Source organism: Eurosta solidaginis, chromosome 2 (assembly GCF_040869045.1).
Source record: "Eurosta solidaginis isolate ZX-2024a chromosome 2, ASM4086904v1, whole genome shotgun sequence".
Taxonomy (NCBI): Eukaryota; Metazoa; Arthropoda; class Insecta; order Diptera; family Tephritidae; genus Eurosta; species Eurosta solidaginis.
In genome coordinates, this window is record NC_090320.1 from 282,749,284 (window position 1) to 282,774,730 (window position 25,447).

General features: G+C 38.3%; 3 protein-coding genes across 5 annotated transcripts; 1 reads left to right on the forward strand and 2 right to left on the reverse strand.

The window, feature by feature from the left end:
• Window positions 1-48: 48 nt before the first annotated feature.
• mRpL24 (mitochondrial ribosomal protein L24) lies at window positions 49-2,013 on the reverse strand. The gene is made up of 5 exons (XM_067768266.1): window positions 1,839-2,013; window positions 1,591-1,747; window positions 507-700; window positions 248-443; window positions 49-176 (listed from the first exon to the last, which is right to left on the reverse strand). Exons 1-5 carry the CDS (start codon window positions 1,920-1,922, stop codon window positions 61-63), a joined length of 747 nt encoding a protein of 248 aa, XP_067624367.1. The 5' UTR covers window positions 1,923-2,013; the 3' UTR covers window positions 49-60.
• Window positions 2,014-3,860: 1,847 nt separating this feature from the next.
• Window positions 3,861-9,782, forward strand: betaggt-I (geranylgeranyl transferase type-1 subunit beta). 2 transcript variants are annotated; one of them, XM_067768262.1, is made up of 6 exons: window positions 3,861-4,421; window positions 4,496-4,646; window positions 6,263-6,422; window positions 6,484-6,650; window positions 6,719-6,871; window positions 6,935-9,782. In XM_067768262.1, the coding sequence occupies exons 1-6, from the start codon at window positions 4,294-4,296 to the stop codon at window positions 7,382-7,384; spliced, it is 1,209 nt and encodes a 402-aa protein (XP_067624363.1). In that variant the 5' UTR covers window positions 3,861-4,293; the 3' UTR covers window positions 7,385-9,782. The 2 variants fall into 2 exon arrangements, with proteins under 2 accessions (XP_067624363.1, XP_067624364.1); XM_067768263.1 differs by having other exon boundaries at window positions 3,863-4,421; window positions 6,487-6,650.
• jet (jetlag) lies at window positions 9,654-18,722 on the reverse strand. 2 transcript variants are annotated; one of them, XM_067768264.1, is made up of 3 exons: window positions 17,817-18,722; window positions 10,139-10,287; window positions 9,864-10,064 (listed from the first exon to the last, which is right to left on the reverse strand). In XM_067768264.1, the coding sequence occupies exons 1-3, from the start codon at window positions 18,554-18,556 to the stop codon at window positions 9,997-9,999; spliced, it is 957 nt and encodes a 318-aa protein (XP_067624365.1). In that variant the 5' UTR covers window positions 18,557-18,722; the 3' UTR covers window positions 9,864-9,996. The 2 variants fall into 2 exon arrangements, with proteins under 2 accessions (XP_067624366.1, XP_067624365.1); XM_067768265.1 differs by lacking the exon at window positions 10,139-10,287 and having other exon boundaries at window positions 9,654-10,004.
• Between the last annotated feature and the right edge of the window lie 6,725 nt (window positions 18,723-25,447).

Sequence of the window (25,447 nt, forward strand, 5' to 3'; positions counted from 1 at the left end):
ATAGTTTCTATTTGTTATACAAATTACAATAGGGATTTATTACAATCATTATTTAAATTGTTAATACCAATAACTCTTTCTCGGTTTACGTTCTTCTACAATACCCATTTCGTCCATAATATCCATTTCAAATGTTGCTAGCTTAGGTTGAAATGTAATTTCACCAACAACGGCTCCTAAAAGAAAGAGAGATAAAATGATTTGTTCATTCATATATATATTTATTTAAGAGATAAAAAAGACCTACCAGGTGTATCCTTTTCACGCTCGATATACGCACTTGGTGTTTTATAATCATGTGTTTGATTATTTGATTCTGGAATAGGTATTATGCGGCTGGTACGCATGGATACACGCACTTTTTCACCCTCTTCAGTGTAACGCCACTCAAAGTCAGTGCCTTGTAAATCTGAGGGGTCTACTAAACGTATATCTTTTGTAACCTATAAAGAAACAATTGTGTGAAATTTTAATTTTGGTTTTTGTATTGAGACAGCATCACTTACATCAAGTGGGGCTTCAGATTGTATTAGTATGCCCGGAAAATCTTTTTCTTTGCCCACCGTACGCATGTGACAATTCAAACCATCTACAATCACCCAATTGCGTTCGGGTATAACCTGTGTCACAATGCCTTGTTTGCCCTTATCTTTGCCAACAAGCACTTCAACACGATCGCCACGGAAAAAACTCCATTCCTCTGTTATAAGCAAGCATTTATTGAATTATTTACTCATCTTACGTGTGCACATTCTGGTAAAAGTCTAGAACAGCGGTCGGGAGAAGGGTAATAGTCTAGCCCAGAGGTCGACTGCTAATGAGCGTCTTGATATCAGTATTAATAATCCAAAGGCAGAAACTATTAAATAAATTTTCACTCGTTCAAAAGATATAAAGGAAAAACCTAAAAATTACACTGGGTCACTCCGAAACCGGGGAGGGATCCATAGTATTTTTGCGCAGATATAAAAAATTACCCTGGCCGATCCGCCAATTGGGTGGAATGAAAACTAAATTCTTTCAAAATTGTTTTCAGTGCCAATCATCATTACAACAACCACATGGGATTCAAGGGCTTGTGTAGCGCAATATTTAGCTTCGCCAACCCAATTGTCAACCTCACCTTCGAGCGGCGAATCCCGTTTCACTAACAGACGAGACTCTGGCGACCCTAACCTCCTCATGGAACTTGGGGGTGGGGAGGGAGGGATGGCCTGAAGGTTTAATGTGGCCATATAAATCGTTCCCTAGATGGTCGGGCTAGCACCTTAATGGAGCTGTGTTACCGGAGCGTACCGGATCTGTATCGGGCAAGAGACCATCACACCGATAACACTCCCCAAAGTTTTCGGAGAGTAACCGTATCGCTACAACAACAAAAACAACCACATGAAAATTTCCAACTTCAAGTGCAAATACCTCCGGGCCGATAAAACTTTTTTTCCGTCTTCGGATTATTGTTGTCGAAATCAATGTCTTTTGTGACCTCTCTCTATATTTTTTGACCCGCGTTATCAGTCGACCCCTGTTCTAGACTTTTACCTTAACTTGACTTGACTGACCCACTGTTCTGTTATCACAGCAACTTACCCACTGGATTAAGGAAGACCTTCTTGCGTATAGTTCCAGGCATGTTTTGTTGTCTAAATTGCCCCGTCCATGAACGATTCGTTGTATATCGAAAACGTTTACGTTCCACGGTACGCTGCAGATAGTTTGGCACGCCAGATGGTGTTTTCCAATACACCTTTAATTAAATAATTGATTTGGATTTGAAAGCATAGATCAAGTGCCAATCTCATAGCGCTACCATTGAACGGCTCTGCGCTTCAACTAACCTGCCTTTTACTCCTATCGATGTATTCTTGAGGAAAGTTTGAGAAATTCTTTAATTTGCTGCGTAGAATTTGTGTGAGCCTCATTTTGGGATATTTTTTGTTATAAAATCAATTTGGTTGCAACGAAACCAGATACAAGCGTGAAGAAATTACATCAACAAAAAACAGCTGATACAATCAATTTGATGCGTTCGATAATTAATGCAACAAAATGCCTATGGCCTAATTAGCAAAGCTGTAAAAAGATTGAATGAATTGAGTGTGCATTCTCTCAGCCATTGTGAATGATAATTAAGTGTGATATCTTACACCCCTATTATGAATTTTCGTACGATAGACGATAAACGCTTCCTAGCGTATCGTAAAAAATCAGCTTTCATATTGCGATTTCCACACGCCCGATAGATGTGCTATTGTGAATGACAGCAGAGCTTTGTTTACAAATTTTTGTGAATCTATACGAAACAGATAGCAAAACAAAACGTAAATACTAACAATTCATTTGTCTTGTACGTAAAAGTGGCAAAAGTTTTTAAAAGCTGTTATAATAAAATGTTTTATGCAACCTCTGTTACCTTTTATCAAAGAGGATAGATATATCTATCCTCTTTGCTTAAAGTTTAAATTTATGGGTTTTCGAGTGGAAAAAATTTAAATATCGGATGCCCTAGTGCATATGACTGTAAAGGGCTCCGGCGATTAACAACGAGATTGAATGAATTTTTGTACGTGTGCGTGTCTGGTATTTGACGCTTACCCCGCTACTATCAAATAAAAAGCCATCAATCAACATTTGCATTGAGAAACCGTAGTGTTCGGACGTGAATATGTCATTATCGGATGATGAGTTTTTTTATTTACAACTACAGCAGTTTTATTAAATAATAAAAAAATTTATAAAAATGTTATTAAGTAATAATAAAAGCTTTAAATTCCATAATGTTAGTAAACATTGATAATTTTCAATAAATTTTAATATGAATTGCTGTTCTTCCGCGAACTTGTTCATTTTGAATGTCGACACCATGGCGGAAAGATTCAAGGTGGCGGCATGGTGACATACCTACAAACATAAATAAAAGTTACATGTACTTTGTTTTTGTAAATTCGATGGACAAATGTCAAACTCGTACTGCGCAGGAAGGTGATGTAACAATCAAATAAAAAAGTGTATAATCAGCTGTCCCGTGCTGCCACCTTGTATCGTTCCGCCATGGTCAGCACAAACTAAATACGGCACTGCTGCTTTGTCAATCACACCCCGTGACGATCAAATAATCTAGCGTCAAATGAAAAAATCAAAAATTTTTGATTTTCATCAACGTGTAGCCGGCAACAAATACATGTGTCACGAAACCATCCGACTGCACTAACACACACAAAATTCAGTAAATCTCGTTGTTAATAGCCGGAGCCCTTAAGTGCTACCAAAAACAAAGGGTATGCTGTCAAAAATTTTACCCAAAAAATTAAATCAATAGAGCCACCGTGTTGATCCGAAACTGATCCAGATAGATATCAGGATCACACCATTGTTGTTGCATTTGTATATTAAATTTATATCCGTATCTGGAACACGCTTCATTGGAACACAACTACTGTGTTGATCAGCTGACGGCATTTGAACATTGTAAACTTTACCAAGTAGCGCAACTAACAGCTGATCGCTCACAATTTGCACACACACACGAACATCACTAATGGCCATATTACGGAAATTTTAGGGAAATTGAAGTTAAATTTTTAAACAGACATAAAATGTTATAATTTTGGAATATATAGCACCTAGGACACCTTAATTGCAGTAATTGAAAAAAAATGTTTGCTTATACTCAAGTATTTAATTATTTTTTCTAAATTTATCTTTAATATTTATGCAATGATTGATCCAAAGCAACTCTGGTCTTCCTACCGTTCTTCATTCCACCCCATTCGAGTGCCTATTTTCACGGCCTGCGAGTGCCTTCCACTCTATTCGCAACATAACCTCGAATTAAGCTGCCAAACTATATAGTAAACAATGCATTTGAACTTGTCATTGCGCAAAGTAAATTGTTTGCTAATTTTATATATTTTCTACGAAACAGTTCAAGAGAAAAAATAATAAACAAGTAGCGAGCAAAATAAACAAACCATTAAATTAAAAAACTTTTAGTGAATAGCGTTGGCATATGTAACAGTGTATTGTGTGCAATCACAGGTAGTAAAAGTGTTTGGCTGCTGTAGCTTCTATCCATAAACCGCGGAGCATACGATTTTTATCAGTAAACCGCAATTAAACAAAAAAAATTAAGACCTATGCTGATAGCTTATTAGTTATTAATACAATACAAAACAAGAGGTGCAAACCAAATTTATACGGAATTGTTTGTATTCAAATGAACAGTGGTCAAACAGGAATTCAGTAATTAGTTGCACCAATTAGTAGTTAGATTGAACAAAAAGTGAAGGGAAAATGTCCCACGATACATTAACAATTGAAAGTGAAAAGCAGGAACCAGCTTTGCTACAAAAGCATGCCAAATTTTTTGTACGATTTTTAAATTTGTTACCAGCACGTCTTGCCTCACATGACTCAACAAGGTAAAGTTCAAATACATATCAGCTTACATATCTACACACATGTATTAACATTTAAATATATTTACAATTTTCAGGGGAACTATTGCTTTTTTTGCTGTATGCGGCCTGGATGTACTCAATTCCTTGCCACTATTAACGCCACAAATACAAAAGGATATTATCGAATGGATTTATGGTGGTTTAGTGACTTCAATAGAAGGTGAAACACAAGCAAGTGGGTTTCAGGTAATTAAAACATTGTTTTATCATGTACATGTTTTAGTAAATATTTAACTGTGTAGAAATGTTTGTTTTAAATCCAATATGATGACTTAATTTTGTTTGCATGTTAACTCATGGATTTACGTGCTGCCAAAGAAAAATAATATTTTAATATTAGTAGAAAAAGCTTCTGTTGTTGTTGTAGCGATAAGGTTTCTCCCCGAATGCTTTCGGGAGTGTTGCCGATGTGATGGTCCTTTGCCGGATACAGATCCGGTACGCTCCGGTAACACGGCACCATTAAGGTGCTAGCCCGACCATCTCGCGAACGATTTATATTGCCACATTAAACCTTCCCACCCCCAAGTTCCATGAGGAGCTTGGCGTCGCCAGAGCCTCGTCTGTTAGTGAAACAGGATTCGCCGCGGATAGGTGAGGTTGACAATTGGGTTTGGAGAAGCTATATATTGCGCTGGCAACCAGAAAGGGTTCCGCTACACAGCCCCTTGAATCTGGTATTTTAGTTGCCTCTTACGACAGGCATACCTACCGCGGGTATATTCTGACCCCCTAACCCGCTGGGGCAGATAAAGCTTCTAGTAGGTGAGGTTGTTGTTTTGTTGTTGTTGTAGGGATAAAGACACTTCCCGAAGGTTTTGGGGAGTGTTACTGATGTTGATGGTGCTTGGCTGGATATAGTTCCGATAAGTTCCTGTAACAAGCACCAAAGGTACAAGCCCGATCATCTCGGGATTGATAAAATGTGGAACATTGAACCATTGGGGTATCACTCTCCCCACCCCCTAGTTCCATGGAACTTGGGGTCGCCATACCATCGGCTGCTAAGGAAACAGGGTTCGCCACTGGTGGGTGAGGATGACAATTGGGTTGGAGAAGCTATGAATTGCGCTGGCAACCCCTTGAAAGGATTACACTACACAACCAATTGAATTATTTTGGTATTTTAGTGCCTCTTACGACAGGCATGCCTGCCGCGGGTATATTCTAAACCTCCTAACCCGCTGGAGTAGGTGCGGTGCTTATTTTCAGTAAATACATGCAAAAATTGCTTCTCAAACACAAACAAACGCAGAACCGATAAAATATATATCAGAACTTGTTATCTATTGAAATTTAAAAAACACAATTTTTATCTTAAAAGCATACTTTTTAGGCACAAATCACTTTTCACTAAAGTTAACTTGTTGCAGCTAGCGACAATCTTGATATTAGCAGTATAACGACTTGTGTTGCTCACGTATATAAGGTATGAAAGCGTGGCGATTTGCTCTCGCTCCAAGACTGCACTCTCACTTATGAACAGAAATGGTCTCATGTAACATGTACCTCATTTACTGAGGGCTATGCTTTGTTTTCGAATAACTGGTTTAAGTTTTAAGGCTTTGGGGAATTTTATCGATGGTGATGGTTTTTTGCCGGATATACATAGATTCGGTACGTTTCGGTAACTAAGCACCATTAATGTATGATCCCGACCATCTCGGGAACGTTTAATATGACCACATTAAACCTTCTAGGCCATCCAGACCCACCCCCTAGTTCCATGAGGAGCTTGGGGTGGCCAGAGAATCACAACAACGGTGAATAAAAAGCACTAAGTTTATTTGCCTCTTTTTCAGGGTACACGGTGTGTAAACATCCTTTCCAATGATGAGCAATTACTTGCCAATGTTAAATATTTTCAATGGGGTCATCTGGCCATGACATATACTGCCATTGGTATTTTAGCGACGCTTGGTGATGATTTAAGTCGTTTGGATCGAAAAAGTATTGTTGATGGTAAGAACGCAAAGTACGAAACAAAAATAGCAATAACATATAGTATGGATTTCTCAACAAGTAGGTGTTGCTGCAGTACAACGTCCTGATGGCAGTTTTAGTGCTTGTATAGATGGCAGTGAAAATGATATGCGTTTTGTATTTTGCGCTGCAGCTATTTGCCATATGCTAGACTATTGGGGCGATATTAATAAAGAAAAAATGTACGAGTTTATTATGAAAAGTCTTGTAAGTAATCAGTGATATATGCATTTCAAATTTGTTAATAAACCAATCTTTATTAACACTATATATAGCGTTATGATAACGGATTTAGCCAATATTTAGAAGGTGAAGCACACGGTGGTACAACATTCTGCGCCTTGGCAGCGCTTGACTTGAGTGGACAGTTGGCACACTTAGATGAGACGACGAAAGAAAATATACTACGTTGGCTAATTTTTAGACAGGTGAGTACGATATATTTTTCAAATTTTTTCAAGCATAATTAAAAATAAAACGCACTCACACAGGTAAATGGTTTTCAAGGACGTCCAAATAAAACAGTGGATACCTGCTATTCATTTTGGATTGGTGCTGCGCTACGTATATTAGATGCCTTTGAATATATTGATTATGATGCAAATCGTGCATATATTATGGAGACACAAGATAGCATTGTTGGTGGTTTTTCAAAATGGCCACAATCTACAACAGATCCATTTCATACATATTTTGGTTTATGTGGCCTAGCATTTATGCAGGAGCCGGGCTTAATGGAAGTTATGCCAAGTTTAAATATATCAATGCGCGCTTATAAGCGCCTCAAACAGTTACATTATCAGTGGCAAAATGGAGCAACTGATGATAGATTTGTGAATAAAGATACATCAAATAAAGTATCAACGTCCATAGGGAAACTTAATAGTAATGGTGGACTTACAACAAACGTTACCTCGCCGCTTATAATGCAAGCACAATGATAAGAATTTGTTTTCATTTTCTGTTCTAATGATCAAATAAGTAAATTAAGCTGATATGACTTTTTGTTACAAATGAGCTGTGCATGCGCATTCGTTTTTTTTTGTATGTATAAAAATCTTTAATATGTGTGCTTAAGAGTTTTTTTTTGAAATTCTTTGTATTTTAAAATTAATAGTTTATAGTTATGCATATAGCAATTTGACTTGTATAAGTGATGTTACGGAAGATCATTGTTTTATGCATTGAACGTGCATTAATGAGCAAAGCAAGTACTATTTCGTGTACGTCTAAAGTTGTCTTTACTCTAGTGGGTTTTCTGGTTGTTGTTGTTGTAGCTATAAAGACACTCCCCGAAAGCCTTGGGGAGTGTTATCGATGTTGATGGTCCTTTGCCGGATATAGATCCGGTACGTTCCGGTAACAAGCACAGTTAAGGCACCAGCTCGACCATCTCGGGAACGATTTTCTATGACCACAGGAAACTTTCAAGGCTATACCGCCTCCCACCCCGTAGATCCGTGAGGAACTTGGGGTCCCAGAGCCTCGGCTGTTAAAGTAACAGGACTCGCCGCTGGTAGGTGAGGTTGACAATTGGGTTGGAGAAGCTATATTTTGCGCTAGCAAAACCTTGAAAGGGTTGCGCTGCACAACCCGTTGAATCGGTTTTCTGGTCGATTCGACCAGTAAAGTAAACTTCACAAATTCTGCTCTAAACATGCAGCAATCGTATTTTGAGATAGGACTTTTTCGCACAGTCAGCTGAGATAGGGTGATCTTTCACTCAGCCGTCGTGTGGAATGGAAGATTTTTTAATTTACGATAATTTGCTTGAGTGATTTTGAAATTGAAAGAAAGCTATAACCAACTGGATTTTCGAAACTGTGTTTTTCACAGAATTGGATATGATATATTAAAATACGCCTACAGTATGTATTTGAAACTGTTAGAGCCAATAACTACAGAGTTATGCCACTTTGAAAATCCCATATCTGCTTGGTATGCATCTTGAAAAAATTTTTTTTGTCTGCCTTTGCTGTAAAATTGTTAATTTGTTGGTTGAAGCCTTTGTGAATTAAATGAGCATTTGCTGATATGCTAGTTTAATGAATAGCAATCCAATAGTCCCCCTTTCTTCGAAACAAAGGGTCATGATTAAAAAACATTTTGCATATTTCAAGGCGCAAATTACGTTTATTTATTCTCTTTATTTCTTCTCGGTCTTTTAAGCCAATTTTTCATTAGAACATTTCAACCCGCTATTAGCGTTCGAATTAATAATTTTATTCTTATTTCAGAAAAACTACTGTAAATTAAATATGGTCATAGAATGCAAAAAGATTTTTGTGTTTTATCAAATCTGTCTAGGTCTTTCCGCAGAATTGGAATCAATCCGCATTTTTACAACGACTTCCAAATTTTTGCAGTGTATTTTGCCAAGGAAATAACAATTAGGGCTGTGAAACTGCATCCGGATTTTTCAACTATCCGAATAAAACGGATATTCGAATAACTCAATAGCTAAGCCAAAAATCCGGCCATCCGGATATCCGGATTCATAAATGGGAAATCCGGATATCCGCTGTTCGGCTATCCGGATATGTAAACGGAAAATCCGGATATCCGTATGTCCGGATACTGGAATATAAAAATTAAATATCTGCATATCAGATGTGAACGAAGCAAACATCGAAAAATTATTCACAAAATATGTTTGTAGATTATTAAATTAACGCCAAAAATTAAAAAGCTACAATTTTACAAACAAGTGAAAATAAGAACAGTGCCATTTGTTTATATTGTGAAAAAACTATGTTAATTGATTTAAATGCCCCACGAATTTATTGTTATTAATGTTAAATAAACATATATGTTACATCAATTTGTTGCTTTTACTGGATATCCAAAAATACGGTTATTAACTGGATCTTCATAAACCCGGATAGTTTTACAAACGAATATTAACCGAATATCCATGCCGTCCGGATTTTATCCGTGTCAACGGATATCCGTATGGATATCCGAATATTCGAATATGCGGATAATCCCAGCCCTACTAACAATGTATTGCTAGTGAAACGAGTTTTTCCTACATAAATTTAAATTGTATTTTTAAATGCACGCATTGACGTAACTATTTGCATTATTTAAATTTAAAAAAATAAAAGAACAATATTAAAAAACTATTTTCACATTTCAACTAAGTAAGAGAAGGTATGTAATTAAGAAACAATATTTATTTATGTTTAATGCTAAACTATTGTGAAAAAATAAGCACAACTATTTTCTTTTATTTTTAAAGTATAGTATTAATTTATATTCAACGATATTTTGTATATATATAAACTAAAATAAAAATAAAACTAGCTTAAAATAAATAACTAAAGAGAATCACACAAATATTTGTCTAGTCTTAGTTAATTAATGTAAGATTTTTCAACTTTTTTTTAAACTTGTAAATATAAACAATTTACTAGTCCCGGCAATGCTGGTACGTGATAGCCCAACTGCGGTCGATCGATAAAGATGCGTCCACGTAATGGCGCCAACACACGCTCTGTCACGTTCGGACAACGATGCACCATCAGTGATTGCAGTTGTTGGCAAGCTGTGATTAGAGCGCTGCAATTATAAACGAAATAGCAACAAAATGCACACCGCTGTCTTTTAATTGTCTCGTGACTTAAAAAAAAAATTATTAATTCAAAAAATTATTAATTCAAAAAAATTAAATTATTAATAAATAAGAAAATCACTGGGATAGAAATCATTTAGGTACATGTCTATTTGACTCTGACGATCGATGTACGCGCGTTTTCGTAGCGGTGCTAGCGAACGCTCCGTAACACGCGGACAACGTTGTATTAGCAGTGAACGTAGCTGAGTGCAATGTGTCGCAATTGCACTGTAAGTAGAAACAAAAAAAGAGAAACAATTCATAAATGAGCAAGATTTCAGCGCATGTTTGGTGAACAAGGGGTTTTAGGGGTATTTGGTAAAAATACGACGCATTATTTGTAAATTCTTTTTTTAAGTGAAACTTCTTAGGGTATACTTTTCAAACAACCAAATTACAAGATGTTGTAAACGAGCACAAGGAAAGGAAGCAACTCTGTTTCTAAGCTGACAAAGAACGTTAGGTGTATGCAACCACATATGCCAAACTACAGAAAAGCCATAAGCGACATATGTACATCATGACTTCAGCAGTGCACCAGCCTTCATAACTAGGGCCAGTGAGGAAGCACTAGAAATCACTGATTGATGATCCGGTCCCGTTGGAGGTTTCCTCTAGACCAGGGATGGGCTTATTTTCGGCTCCTAAATCAGTTTCAGTGCCAGCGAGTGCTAGGTGAGACGTTTGTGTGTTTTGGGGTGTTAGGGGAATAAAAAAATATGTTGGAAATATCGTACGCTCCGTCTCAAACGATATTCATCGCAAGAAGCAAAGATAACTTGATACGAAACTCTCTCATTTTATGCGTCCTCACGACAGTAAACTTTAGTTTGACCTACAACTGTAGAAATGCGTTCAAAAATTATGGGAAAAGGGATAAAAATACTTGTTTAGTGTAAATATTATTAGTTCGAAGGCGGAGGGTAAATATTATTTTCCATTCAAAAGTTATAACTAAAACAGGTTTTGTATGAAGTCCCGACGCAACCAGTCCATTTTGAACACAGAACCTGGAACGTCAGACATGTAGGATAAGCCCTATCCATTAAATGATGTTAACTATTATATCATAGGTCCGATTTACTGAAATTTCAAAAGAATATATGGTTTTCACTGTGTTACAATATTTGACTAATTAATTTAATCAAAATGTAAATTTTACTTAGATTTGTTTATATTTGACTCTGACTAGTCGTATTATTGTAAAATAAGTTTAAAGAAATGAATATTTTACGACGATCATTTTATTAAATGATTGAAACTATAATCGCAGAAATGTATATCAAAAATCCCCATATTCAGATCTATTAATTTTTGTTTGGAGTGGCATCATTGACAAATTTTATAAAAAATGTGTATTTTGACAGCGCACTCTCGAAACAAAGAGTTGCAAATCCATTCATCTATAGGAAGAAGGTTGCGAAAACACTAAAAAAACTGAAATGCAAATATTTGCCGTCTTTCAGTGAGTTTTACAGCTCCGGCTCACGCTCAATTCTCCCGGGAGTGCTCTGGATCATTGAGAGACTTGAGAAGCAGATGGCGTGAAATTTTCGCACACGTGAAATGTGATAGGCAGATGTCGCTGCTGTTTTTCATTTAACTCATACGGCGAAAGGTTAAGCAGCGACATCTATTTTTGAAAAAGTAGGTATATTAAAGGCCGCGTTGCCAAGCACTTAAATGTGCAAAGCGTGCCCGTGTGAGGAAAAGGCCCATACGAGCCGTTTTGCCCATCGCTGCATCGGGCAATTTTCCTTCGAGACGATCAAGGCGAATTCAGTACAATGTGGTGTACCCCATCAGCTTATTGCTTCTTGATTATTTCCAAGCAACGCTTTGGTACAGCATGATGTCAGCTAATCGAATCTAATTTCATTTCTTTTTATACTCAGTTGAGCAGAGCTCACAGAGTATATTAAGTTTGATTGGATAACGGTTGGTTGTACATATATAAAGGAATCGAGATAGGTATAGACTTCCATATATCAAAATAATCAGGATCGAAAAAAAATTTGATTGAGCCATGTCCGTCCGTCCGTCCGTCCGTAAGTCCGTCCGTCCGTTAACACGATAACTTGAGTAAATTTTGAGGTATCCTGATGAAATTTGGTATGTAGGTTCCTGAGCACTCATCTCAGATCGCTATTTAAAACGAACGATATCGGACTATAACCACGCCCACTTTTTCGATATCGAAAATTTCGAAAAACCGAAAAAGTGCGATAATTCATTACAAAAGACAGCTAAAGCGACGAAACTTGGTAGATGAGTTGAACTTATGACGCAGAATAGAAAATTAATAAAATTTTGGACAATGGGCGTGGCACCGCCCACTTTTAAAAGAAGGTAATTTAAAAGTTTTGCAAGATGTAATTTGGCAGTCGTTGAAGATATCATGATGAAATTTGGCAGGAACGTTACTCCTATTACTATATGTATGCTTCATAAAAATTAGCAAAATCGGAGAAGGACCACGCCCACTTTAAAAAAAAAAAATTTTTTTAAAGTAAAATTTTAACAAAAAATTTAATATCTTTACAGTATATAAGTAAATTATGTCAACATTCAACTCCAGTAATGATATGGTGCAACAAAATACAAAAATAAAAGAAAATTTCAAAATGGGCGTGGCTCCGCCCTTTTTCATTTAATTTGTCTAGGATACTTTTAACGCCATAAGTCGAACAAAAATTAACCAATCCTTTTGACATTTGGTAGGGGCATAGATTTTATGACGTTAACTGTTTTCTGTGAAAATGGGCGAAATCGGTTGATGCCACGCCCAGTTTTTATACACAGTCGTCCGTCTGTCCTTCCGCATGGCCGTTAACACGATAACTTGAGCAAAAATCGACATATCTTTAATGAACTTAGTTCACGTGCTTACTTGAACTCACTTTATCTTGGTATGAAAAATGAACGAAATCCGACTATGACCACGCCCACTTTTTCGATATCGAAAATTACGAAAAATAAAAAAATGCCATAATTCTATACCAAATACGAAAAAAGGGATGAAACATGGTAAGGTAATTGGATTGTTTTATTGACGCGAAATATAAATTTAGAAAAAAACTTTATAAAATGGCTGTGACACCTACCATATTAAGTAGAAGAAAATGAAAAAGTTCTGCAGGGCGAAATAAAAAACCCTTAAAATCTTGGCAGGTATTACATATATAAATAAATTAGCGGTATCCAACAGATGATGTTCTGGGTCACCCTGGTCCACATTTTGGTCGATTTCTGGAAAACGCCTTCACACCACTCCCTTTTAAAACTCTCATTAATACCTTTAATTTGATACCCATATCGTACAAACTCATTCTAGAGTCACCCCTGGTCCACCTTTATGGCGATATCTCGAAAAGGCGTCCACCTATAGAACTAAGCCCCAACGCCCTTTTAAAATACTCATTAACACCTTTCATTTAATACCCATATCGTACAAACATATTCTAAAGTCACCCCTGGTCCACCTTTATGGCGATATCTCGAAAAGGCGAACACCTATAGAACGAAGGCCCACTTCCTTTTAAAAATACTCATTAATACCTTTCATTTGATACCCATATCGTACAAACAAAGTCTAGAGTCACCCCTGGTCCACCTTTATTGCGATACCTCGAAAAGGCGTCCACCTATAGAACTAAGGCCCACTCCCTTTTAAAATACTCATTAACTCCTTTCGTTTGATACCCATATTGCACAAACGAATTCTAGAGTCACCCCTGGCCCACCTTTATGGCGATATCTCGAAACGGCGTCCACCTATGGAACTAAGGATTACTCCCTTTTAAAATACTCATTAGCACCTTTCTTTTCATACCCATATTGTAGAAACAAATTCTAGGGTCACCCCTGCTCCACCTTTATGGCGATATCTCGAAACGGCGTCCACCAATGGAACTAAGGATTACTCCCTTTTAAAATACTCATTAACACCTTTATTTTGATACCCATATTGTACAAACAAATTCTAGGGTCACCCCTGGTCCACCGTTATGGCGATATCTCGAAAATGCGACCACCACTCCCTTTTAAAACCCTCATTAATACCTTTAATTTGATACCCATATCGTTCAAACACATTCGAGAGTCCCCCCTGGTCCACCTTTATGGCGATATTTCGAAATGGTGTCCACCTATAGAACTAAGGCCCACTCCCTTTTAAAATACTCATTTACACCTTTCGTTTGATGCCCATATTGTACAAACAAATTCTAGGGTCACTCCTGGTCCACCTTTATGGCGATATCTCGAAACGGCGTCCACCTATGGAACTAAGGATTACTCCCTTTTAAAATACTCATTAACACCTTTCTTTTGATACCCATATTGTACAAACAAATTCTAGGGTCACCCCTGGTCCACCTTTATGGCGATATCTAGAAACGGCGTCCACCTATGGAACTAAGGATTACTCCCTTTTAAAATACTCATTAACACCTTTCGTTTGATACCCATATCGTACAAACACATTCTAGAGTCACCCTGGCACCTTTATGGCGATATCTCGAAACGGCGTCCACCTATGGAACTAAGGATTACTCCCTTTTAAAATACTCATTAACAATTTTCTTTTGATACCCGTATTGTAGAAACAAATTCTAGGGTCACCCCTGCTCCACCTTTATGGCGATATCTCGAAACGGCGTCCACCTATGGAACTAAGGATTACTCCCCTTTAAAATACTCATTAACACCTTTCTTTTGATACCCATATTGTACAAACAAATTCTAGGGTCACCCCTGGTCCACCTTTATGGCGTTATCTCGAAACGGCGTGCACCTATGGAACTAAGGATTACTCCCTTTTAAAATACTTATTAACACCTTTCGTTTGATACCCATATCGTACAAACACATTCTAGAGTCACCCCTCGTCCACCTTTACGGCGATAATTCGAAACGGCATCCACCTATAGAACTAAGGCCCACTCCCTTTTAAAATACTCATTAACACCTTTCGTTTGATGCCCATATTGTACAAACAAATTCTAGGGTCACTCCTGGTCCACCTTTATGGCGATATCTTGAAACGGCGTCCACCTATGGAACTAAGGATTACTCCCTTTTAAAATACTCATTAACACCTTTCTTTTGATACCCATATTGTACAAACAAATTCTAGGGTCACCCCTGGTCCACCTTTGTGGCGATATCTCGCAACGGCGTCCACCTATGGAACTAAGGATTACTCCCTTTTAAAATACTCATTAACACCTTTCATTTGATACCCATATCGTACAAACGCATTCTAGAGTCAACCCTGATCCACCTTTATGTCTATATACCTAAATGGCGTCCACCTTTAGAACTATGGCCCACTCCCTCATAAAATACTCTTTAATGCCTTGCATTTGAAACACATTCCAGGGTTTCCCTCGGTTCATTTTCCTACATGGTTATTTTCCCTTATGTTGTCACCATAGCTCTCAACTGAGTATGTAATGTTCGGTTACACCCGAACTTAACCTTCCTTACTTGTTTTTGATCTGACATTCTGTTGTACGGCGAGTTTGGTTGAATTCGCTTTATCATCACCTTTTATAGATTCGCCTTTGCGAATATTTAGGCCAAGCCAAGGCGAATTCAGTATACATTCATCTTGGGCCGAGCTTCTATTCGAATTTGCGTCCTGCTCCTGTTTAGCTTTCTGTACAAATTGCCGGGACGGGAGTTTCATGTTCCATGCGAACTCCGAACGGCAGCTGTAAGGTAGATGAAATATGCCTCTATTGTTTTCTTATTCTTGTAGTAGATTGACATCAAAGAGACACGAGTGTTAGAGGCGTTGCTTACACATTGCAACTAGAACAATGGTTGGTGTCATGTGGAGACACATTACAGGCAGGACAATAATTGCTTATATCGAGGTTGATCCTAGATAAGTAAGGATTTAACCTATTATAGTATACAGATCAAAGTTGTGCCGTAGAGACGCGCGCCTCCCTGGGAGAGAGAATAGACACACAAGCTCTCAAGGGCTGGAAGGGCGAGTTAACGGCTTCAATCGCATGATTGTTGCTTACTGCTGCCTCGAATCAGAGGTTGTTGTTGTTGTTGTAGCAGTGCTTCGCCCCACCTAACAGACGCGACCGATCACAAACTGTCATCAATATCCTCTAACGGGAGTCCAAGGAAACTTGCTGTTTCAACAGGGGTGGACCATAGGGAAAGGGGTGTTAGAGGCGTTGGTTCCACATTACAATTAAAGAGATGGTTGGTGTCATGTGGGGACACATTGCAAGCGGGGCATACATTTTGTATGTCGGGGTTGATTCTGGATAGGTAAGAGTTTAACCTGTTACAGTATCCAGAACGAAGTTGAGTCAGAGTGACACGCGTTTCCCTGGGGAGTATGCGTTCCTCTTCCGCAAGTTTTGGATACTTTACTTTGAGTACTGGGTTCACCGGGCAATTCCCGGCATAAAGGTCCGACGCCTGTTTGTGGAGTTCACCAAGGACCTGCTTATGTTTTTTCGCTTCATACGGCTGTGTTCTCAGATGCCGTATTTCCTCAAAATGCTTACGGAGATGACTCCTTAAGCCCCTAGGCGGTGCTGGCTCGTCAATCAGATGTCTGTTGGGATGCCCAGGTTTCTGGGTATTCAACAGGAACTGTTTGGTCAGCATCTCGTTTCTTTCCCTGATGGGGAGTATTCTCGCCTCATTATGTAGATGGTGTTCTGGGGACATAAGAAGACAGCCCGTGACAATTCTGAGAGCAGTATTTTGGCAGGCCTGTAGCTTCTTCCAGTGGGTAATTTTTAGGCTTGGCGACCATATGGGAGACGCGTAGCACGTAATCGGCTGGCTAATTGCTTTGTATGTAGTCATGAGCGTTTCTTTATCTTTTCCCCAGGTACTGCCAGCAAGGGATTTGAGGATTTTGTTACGGCTCTGAATTCTCGGAACAATTGCGGCTGCGTGCTCACCAAAATGTAGATCCTGATCAAACGTCACACCCAAGATTTTGGGGTGTAGGACAGTCGGTAGCGTAGAGCCATCGACGTGGATGTTCAAACCCCATTTAATTTGTTTCGAATCAGAGGTCCTAGAAGGTTCTATGTGGGCATATCAAATTCTTCCTCAGATGGTCGAGCTAGTATCCTAATGTTACTTTTTTCCAAAACATACCAGATAAATATCCGGAAAATCGCCATCAACAAAGGGTTGATAAACGCAATACAAAGCATTATAGCATCACAGCTTCCCAACCCAACTGTCAACCGTTCATACCCAGCGTATTACACATATGAAGGTATCATGCACATACTTAGCAGGCAAGCCTCTGGCGAACCCAATTTCCTCACGGAACTAGGGGTAGAGGGCATGATTGCCTAGAATGTTCATATTAAATCGTTCCCAAGGTGGTCGGTCAAGCACCTCAATAGTGCTTGTTGCATAGGACTTTTAACATCGATAAAACTCCAAAATGGTGGGGCAGTCCCCTTATCACATTAAGAAGATATCAGAAAAGTTTTTTGGGGGGAAGAAGATAATTGTGGACTTAGCTCGGCTCGACCATTAAAATATCCTTTATAGACCACAATCTGCAGTGATATCATCAGCATATATCTACCCTACCGCTCAATGTATAATGTTGTGAAGAATCATACTGACGAAATGTGTATAATGTTGGTTGAAATCGCGCTATTGTAACATATCGGGCTTTCCTAAGAAGTTTCACTTCTTCGTGCATAAAAACGAAATAAATTTTTTTGCAGTAACACAAATCATTAACTTACTGTATACCATAATCCGAAATAGCTGCGCAGCCAACCAAATTGATATGCTCCAAACCGCGGCAGTAATTGGCAATTTGTATTAACACTTGATCAGTTACACTTGGTGTGTTGGCTAGTGATAAAACATTTAGTTTGTTCAATTTTCGGAAAAATATTATGAGGCATCGTTCCCCAATTGCAGTGCAATGTGATATATCAAATTCTACTAAATTGCTGTGATGCAGGGTTAACGCATCTACTGCACCCGTTGTTAGCCATTGGCATTTGGACAGCTTTAAAACACGTAATTCTTTACACTCAATAATAATCGGCTGCAGTGCTAATGGTGTTATATTGACGCATTCATTTAGATTCACCACACGTAACCGTGTGTTTTCAGCTAAAATAGGCAACAAATAATCATCTGTTAACCAATGGCAACGTGCTAAATGCAGACTCTCGACGCGACGGCAACACTTTCCAAGTACAGCGAATGCCAATTCAACATTATGACTGTTATTCCCAGCAAGATTAATGTCTTTGCGTAGCTCAAATGCAGATTCTACAAAACGTTTGGCAGTTTGTGAACAGCAACGTAAGTTGAATAAATCTTTGAGACTAAGGAACTCTGTTACCAGTGGTATGAGAACATCTTGCCAACTTATATCAAAAAGTGTGGTTTGCGTTGGTGTTATTTCGTCTGTTGGTAATGCAAATGCCATTGATGCTAGATGATTCTCCTCTGTCTGTAGGCTACACATCGTTTATATCTTTAACGTTTAAGTGTTTTGGTTACAGCAGCTGTGCGTTATAAAAAACGTTTGATTTTGTATCAAATTTTTACAATAAATAGCTGCGAATTCATGGAAATTTGCAAAATTTTACTTAAATGGTTTCTCTTTTGTGTAAATGTTGTTTTCATGTAGTTTTTTTATATTTTGATTAAGAATACCCAAAAATACAACAGCTGTTTGAGCGGGTGACACATATAACAAAGAATAAACGAAGAACTTTTATTAAGGCATCCAGTCCCGAAATGCTTTTCTATTTAAAAATTGATTTGACTGTATTAACAAACAACAACTAATGGTGTCTAAGTTCGGGTGTAGCCGAACATTATATACCCAGCGTGAACTTTAATTGTACATTTCATTTCAGATAAATTACTTTTCTACATAACATGTGGCACCGCCAGTTTAAAAAAAAAATGTCTCCCCATTTCCTCTTACAGTAAAACTTGATAAGTGAAATATCATTGATTCAGAACTACTTTTTGCTAAGTTATAGCTTATTATTCTAGTCTACGGCCCTTTTAAAACTCTTTTATATAAAAGTGGGCGTGATCTTTAACCGATCCAGTCCATTTTTACTGGAAATATTTTCTGCTATAAGGAAAATATGTGTACACAATTTCGATACAATCAGACCAATTCTAAATATTCTCGCGGAATTTTGTTCTCGCGGATTTTTTTATTCCCGCGGAAAAATTCCTCCAATTCTGTTCTCCTAGGGAGAACAATAATTGGGGAATAGGAATTTCGAATTTTCGAAGTCAGCTGTTTTGTCAATTGAAATTTCGTTGCACATTTCTTATTTTGTTTAAAAAATTGAAAAGTTTAATTATTGTTGCAAATTTGCTGGAAAGTAAGAAATAAAATATAAACATTGCACAGTATTTATTGCATTTCATGTGGTATTCACTGAAATGAGTAATGAATTGGTGCCACAGCAACATCAACAGCGGAACATAAGAAGAAGACGGCCGCATAACACAAATCTGCCGGAGTTGCCTGCTTTCATTCAGCAAAGCAATTTTCTGGCGGCCAAGTTGAGTTGAATTCGTCCTTCATCATATGCCAAAATCTATTTAAGCCTTATTAAAAAATCCTTGCGCAATTTCTGGATGGCTGCATCAAATTTGTATACCAAGAGCTCTACCGTTGCTTATGATATACTTTTCAACTTAAAATAAAGAATATTGTGGTTGTAGTTGTTGTTGTATTAGAAGTGAGAATATTGTGGTAGAATATAAATACATCTTTTAGCACAAATTTGTACAAATAAGTGTTCTTTCTTAAAATAACCAATTTCCTTTAACTATTTTGATGCATTCCCTTTAATTTAACAAGTGAAAAAACTCCTATGAAATGGCAGAGAAATCTCCCTCTCCCTCACATTCATAATACCTACTTTTCTCCCATAACCGGTTTCCGCTTTTTCGAACATTGTTCAGAATAGGAGGAAAGGGAGAAGTGAAAAAACTCACAAGGAATTTTTATTTAGAATACGAGGAATGGGAGAAGGGAGAAAAATCGCACGGAATTTTCGTTTAGAATTGGGCTGAATATGTTAATTTTTCTTCGAATTGTGGCTCAAGAAACATAGAAGATTGCTTAGTCATAAAAGGGGCAGTGCCGCACCCGTTTTCAAAAATTTTAGTGTTTTCCAATTTAATGTTATAATTAAATTTAGAAAGTAAAATTCCATTGATACAAAGCTCTTTTACGCTAAGATATAGTTTACTATTTTCGTCCACGACCCTTTTAAAAATCTTTTATATAAAAGTGGGCGTGGTCTTTAACCGATCTCTTCCATTTTTTCTAGATATATTTCCTGCTATAGGTAAAATTTGTGTACCCAATTTTATTACAATCCGTTAGTTTTTCTTAGAGTTATGGCTCCCGAAAATTGCTCAGTCATAAAATGGGCGGTGCTAAGCCCATTTTTAAAAATTTTAAGTTTTTCCTATTTATTGTTATAAATCCACTTGGGAAATGAAATACCATTGATTAAAGGCCTTTTTTGCAAAGATATAGTTTATTTTATTCGTCCACGACCCTTTAAAAATCTTTTATATAAAAGTGGGCGTGGTTCTTAACCGATTACGTTAATTTTTCTTGAAACCATTTCTTATAGTAAAGGCAACATCTTTGCCGAATTTTGTTAAGATAGGTTTAACGATTTTTGATTAATAATATTTGTAAAATTGATTTTATCACAAGGGGGCGGTGCCACGCCCATTTAAAAAAATCTAATTTTTATCAAGACTCTCAATATCAGTCCACACGTCAAATTTCAACATTCTAGGTGTATTTTTTACTAAGTAATCAAGTTTTTGTGTTTTCCAAAATGTTATATATATAAAAAGTGGGCGTGGTTATCATCCGATTTCTCTCATTTTCAATACCAATCTATTCCGGGTCCTGATAAGCTCGTGTACCAAATTTGGTGAAGATATCTCAATATTTACTTATGTTATCGTGTTAACAGACAGACGGACGGACGGACATGGCTCAATAAAATTTTTTCTCGATATTGATGATTTTGATATATGGAAGTCTATATCTATCTCGATTCCTTTATACTTGTACAACCAACCGTTATCCAATCAAAGTTAATATACTCTGTGTACAAAGCACGCTGAGTATAAAAAGTTTTGTCGCTTCTGTCTCTTCTGTCTTTTGGAATCTAGCAAAAACTCCTTCTCATTGTGTACAAATTCTCTGTCATTGTGTTTAAATTCTCTGATTTTACGTACGCTAAGTATGCGAAACAGTCTGTCAATTGATTGTATGGAAATTTTGTTAGCGTATTAATATATAGATAAATAAATTAGTTAGTTTCAACTAAAGTTAACTCATTATTTGCGATTTCATGTTTTTTTGAAAACAACTAAATTAAAAACAAGTAAGGAAGGTTAAGTTCGGGTGTAACCGAACATTACATACTCAGTTGAGAGCTATGGTGAGAACATAACGAATGGTGTTAATGAGTATTTTAAAAGGGAGTCGGCCTTAGTTCTATATGTGGATGCCGTTTCGAAATATCGCCATAAAGGTGGACCAGGGGTGACTCTAGAATGTGTTTGTACGATATGGGTATCAAATTAAAAATTAATTCTATTTAAGATTTTTTGGTACGGTACAAATTATTTTGGAACAATTTTTTAGGATTTTGGTAGAGGCTATTATAGGTAAGTGGCAACAATGGGAAACCATATTTGTATGTAGGTGAAACATTTTTGTTTTCGAATTTAGCGGGGATACATAAAATTTGAAATTCACATTAGAACACTTAGATAATTGTTCCCAAAGGTGGCGCGCTTGTGCATAAAGGTTTAGGTCTTTGAAATTCGCATTAGAACACTTAGATAATTGTTCCCAAAGATGGCGCGCTTGTGCACGAAAATGAATTACGATATTTGTATGAATTGTTCGAATTTACAAAAAAATGTTCTATTAATTATAAACAAATAGAGTAATATTTGTTAACAAAAATAGACCTATGCACTGCGGCTGATCAATACGAACCGATTCATATAACTTTTATATGATTTTACGTATGCTAAGTATTCGAAAGAGCCTGTCAATTGATTGTATAGACATTTTGTTAGCGTATTAATATATAAATTTTGAATGGGGTTAATTCAAAAATCTAATATAAGTTCGTTAAACTAAATGTAAATAGAAAAAGTTCGGTTTTCCGTATCCGGAACGAACTCACCATGTTTCAAACGTCGTTGTTGTTGTAGCTGGTGCGGTTGCAGCAGGCCTATATTTGGCGGCCCTGCTGGTGTTGTTACTAAAGCTGGTGGTGCAGCAGCAGGCCTATATTCGGCGGCCCTGCTGGTGTTGTTACTAAAGCTGGTGGTGTGCAGCAGGCCTATATTCGGCGGCCCGGCTGGTGTTGTTACTAAGGCTGGTGGTGTTGCAGCAGGCCTATATTCGGCGGCCCTGCTGGTGTTGTTACTAATGCTGGTGGTGTTGCAGCAGGCCTATATTCGGCGGCCCTGCTGGTGTTGTTGTAGGTGGGTGGTTGTCATTGCGCGGGGTTGGCGCTGCCAGCGGTGGTTGCGCGTTTGGTTGGCGCCGCCGATATGGTTGTTGTTGCGCTCGTGGTTGGCGCAGTTGGTGGTGGTTGCGTTCGTAATTGGTGCTGTTGTTGGTATTAGCCCTCAGGGTAGTGTGCGGTTGTGGCGCGCGGTTTTGTTGCCGCTATTGTTGAGAGTAGCACGCGGTATTGCGCTGAGAACGGTGGTAGAGGAAGCGCGCGATGTTGGCGCTGCTGGTGGTATTAGCGCCCGTGGTTGTGGCGGGCGGTTTTGGCGTGCGATGTTGTTATCGTGACCGCCTGTTTCGTGGTTGCGCGCGATTAATGGTGGTAACGCGCGGTGTTGGCACTATTGATGGTGATGGCGCGTGGCGTTGATATTCTCCCCGTCGGCCGCGCACTGAATCCCAAATTAACCTTAAGTGCTAAAGGGGAACGCCAATCACATGCAAGATTCGTCAGAAAATAACGTTCAAAACAATGGCATTTGATCAATGGCATCATTAGTTACTACAACTGAATAATATTCACTCAATACATGACTATGCCCTACGGAGCGTCATACAATGAAATAAATTGCTATTTCAAACTTTCCAGACGTGCCGTCGTTACCCCTTTCACAATCGCTATCAGCGCGAGAGCCAAGGCCTTCCTGCATCTTGTTAAACAAAATCAAATCGAATGGGTGGCCGTTGTCACCATCATAAAATTTGTATGTACCCTATCAAATTTTGCGAAAGGCGATTTTCTCCAATGAAGCGAGCGTAAGCAGCGAGGCAACGCCCAGCCGAAGTAGTACACACTAGATTTTCTATTTTCGAACAATTGGAATTTCACTTTAAACGAAAATTAATTATAAACACATTGGAGTGTACGTCCGTCGTCACCTCAGCTAATCTTCTCGTGCACAAGTTCTAAGCTAATTTACTTTTTCCAGTTTTGTTTTTAGTTTGTATTGACATTCAAAATAAACAAGTGCGCGGAAGAACAGCACTTCATATGAACATGACATTTTTAATTTGTTTAATTCGATTCGGGGCCATTTTTCGGTTTTTTGGAAATATCTTTTGACAGAAACAAATTTTTTAATTTCCGCTTTAGGATTCGTGGTCCTGGGTTCATAAGGCGTCTTTTGACATCTCTTCCGATATTTTTGAATGAGTTTTAGCAGTCAAAGGTCCGACGAGGATATTAAACCACCGCCCAAAAGGCACCGGAGGCAGGGGAGTCTGAGCAAGCTCATGCTGAGGTTGCTCCAGATAAACCTGGACAAAAGTAAGGCAGCCTCGGCTGTTCTCAATTAACGCTAGCCTCCGTTTATATGCCGTACGACGCAGAGGAATCTCCTCCGCAAAAGACGGTAAAGGATCTGGTGGCCGACTCAAGCCAAAGCCATCTGCTAATCGGGACAGACGCAAACGCCCACCACATGCAGTGGGGTAGTTCCAACATAAACACTCGTGGTGAGTCACTTTTTGATTACCTTTTAACAACTAACCTGGTAGTTTGCAATGTAGGTAATGAACCAACTTTTATTACTAAAAACCGCAAAGAGGTTATTGACCTCACTATTTGCAGCGAAAGCGTTTTTGGGTGAGTTAAAAAATGGCGCGTTCTCGCGGAACATTCCTTCTCAGAGCACCGGTATATTGAAGTAATATTACAGTTCTTCGTCGATCAGCCCATTGCGAGACGTAACCCACGTAATACAAACTGGGAACTACATAATGAGCTGTTAGCAAGATAACTACCAGCACTACCTCCACAAAGCCCTCATCAACGGCGGAGCTAGGGGGTCTGGTAGAAACCTTCACATCGGCATTCTCAAATGCCTTAGAACAGGCTTGTCCAATGCCAAAACTTCGCGGTAAGCGTAAACCTCACAGGTGGTCCCATGATCTGGACATACTTCGTAAATCCTGTAGAGAACAGTTTAACAAAGCCAAATTCCTTGATAACGGGTCACAATGGCTAGAATACAAGGACAAACTAAGGACTTACAAAAAAGTCCTGAGATAAGCGAAGAGAACTTCATGGAGAAATTTCTGCACTGGCGTCGAAAGTGTCGTTGACACATTTCATTTCATTTATTTATTACGGCAAAAAAGCCTAATTCATAAATTAAATCAAGGCTGCGGTGCGTGCTTTCTAAGATGCAAAGAGCTATTAGCTTTCTGCGGAGACCGAATGGTACCGGGACCAGCACAGAAGGGGGAACCCTAGAACTGCTCCTGGACACACATTTCCCGGGAAATATGACCAACGCACCGGAAGTACCTGTAGCAAACCAAGCTGTGAATATACCCATTACTGAGGAGAGGGTGAGGTGGGCAGTTAAAAGTTTCAAACCTTTTAAGCTTGCTGGACCAGACGGGATTGTCCCCGCTCAACTTATCTACTCTTTGGAGTTAACAGCCAACTGCCTGCGGCACATATATACCGCTTGTTTGGCTCTGAATTATATTCCGTGTGCATGGAGGAGTATTAAGGTCATATTCATTTCTAAAGCTGACAAAGCCTCTCACTACGAGCCGAAGGACTACAAACCTATCAGTCTTTCATCCTTCGTACTCAAGACCCTAGAGAGAATAGTTAGCGATTTTCTCAATACAAACATTGATAGGAACCTCATTTCGGGCTATCAACACGCGTAGACCAAAGGTAAATCTGAGGAGACTGCGCTAAACAGCCTAGTCTCTACCATAGAAACATCCTTGTTCGAAAAGGATTATTGTCTTGTGGCCTTCCTAGACATTGAAGGAGCATTCAACAATATAAGTCCAGACGCCCTTAAAAATGCTTTAACTGGTCTTGACGTAAAT

Coding starts and splice junctions, on each gene's coding strand:
- mRpL24 (XM_067768266.1), bottom strand. CDS start 1,922: ATGAGGCTCACACAAATTCTACGCAGCAAATTAAAGAATTTCTCAAAC. Junction 1,748..1,838: donor TCGATAGGAGTAAAAGGCAG/GTTAGTTGAAGC, acceptor ATTTAATTAAAG/GTGTATTGGAAAACACCATC. Junction 444..506: donor AATCTGAAGCCCCACTTGAT/GTAAGTGATGCT, acceptor GTTTCTTTATAG/GTTACAAAAGATATACGTTT.
- betaggt-I (XM_067768262.1), top strand. CDS start 4,294: ATGTCCCACGATACATTAACAATTGAAAGTGAAAAGCAGGAACCAGCT. Junction 4,647..6,262: donor CACAAGCAAGTGGGTTTCAG/GTAATTAAAACA, acceptor CCTCTTTTTCAG/GGTACACGGTGTGTAAACAT. Junction 6,651..6,718: donor AGTTTATTATGAAAAGTCTT/GTAAGTAATCAG, acceptor CACTATATATAG/CGTTATGATAACGGATTTAG.
- jet (XM_067768264.1), bottom strand. CDS start 18,556: ATGTGTAGCCTACAGACAGAGGAGAATCATCTAGCATCAATGGCATTT. Junction 10,288..17,816: donor ATTTCGGATTATGGTATACA/GTAAGTTAATGA, acceptor TTCTACTTACAG/TGCAATTGCGACACATTGCA. Junction 10,065..10,138: donor CCTAAATGATTTCTATCCCA/GTGATTTTCTTA, acceptor TTTTTTTTTAAG/TCACGAGACAATTAAAAGAC.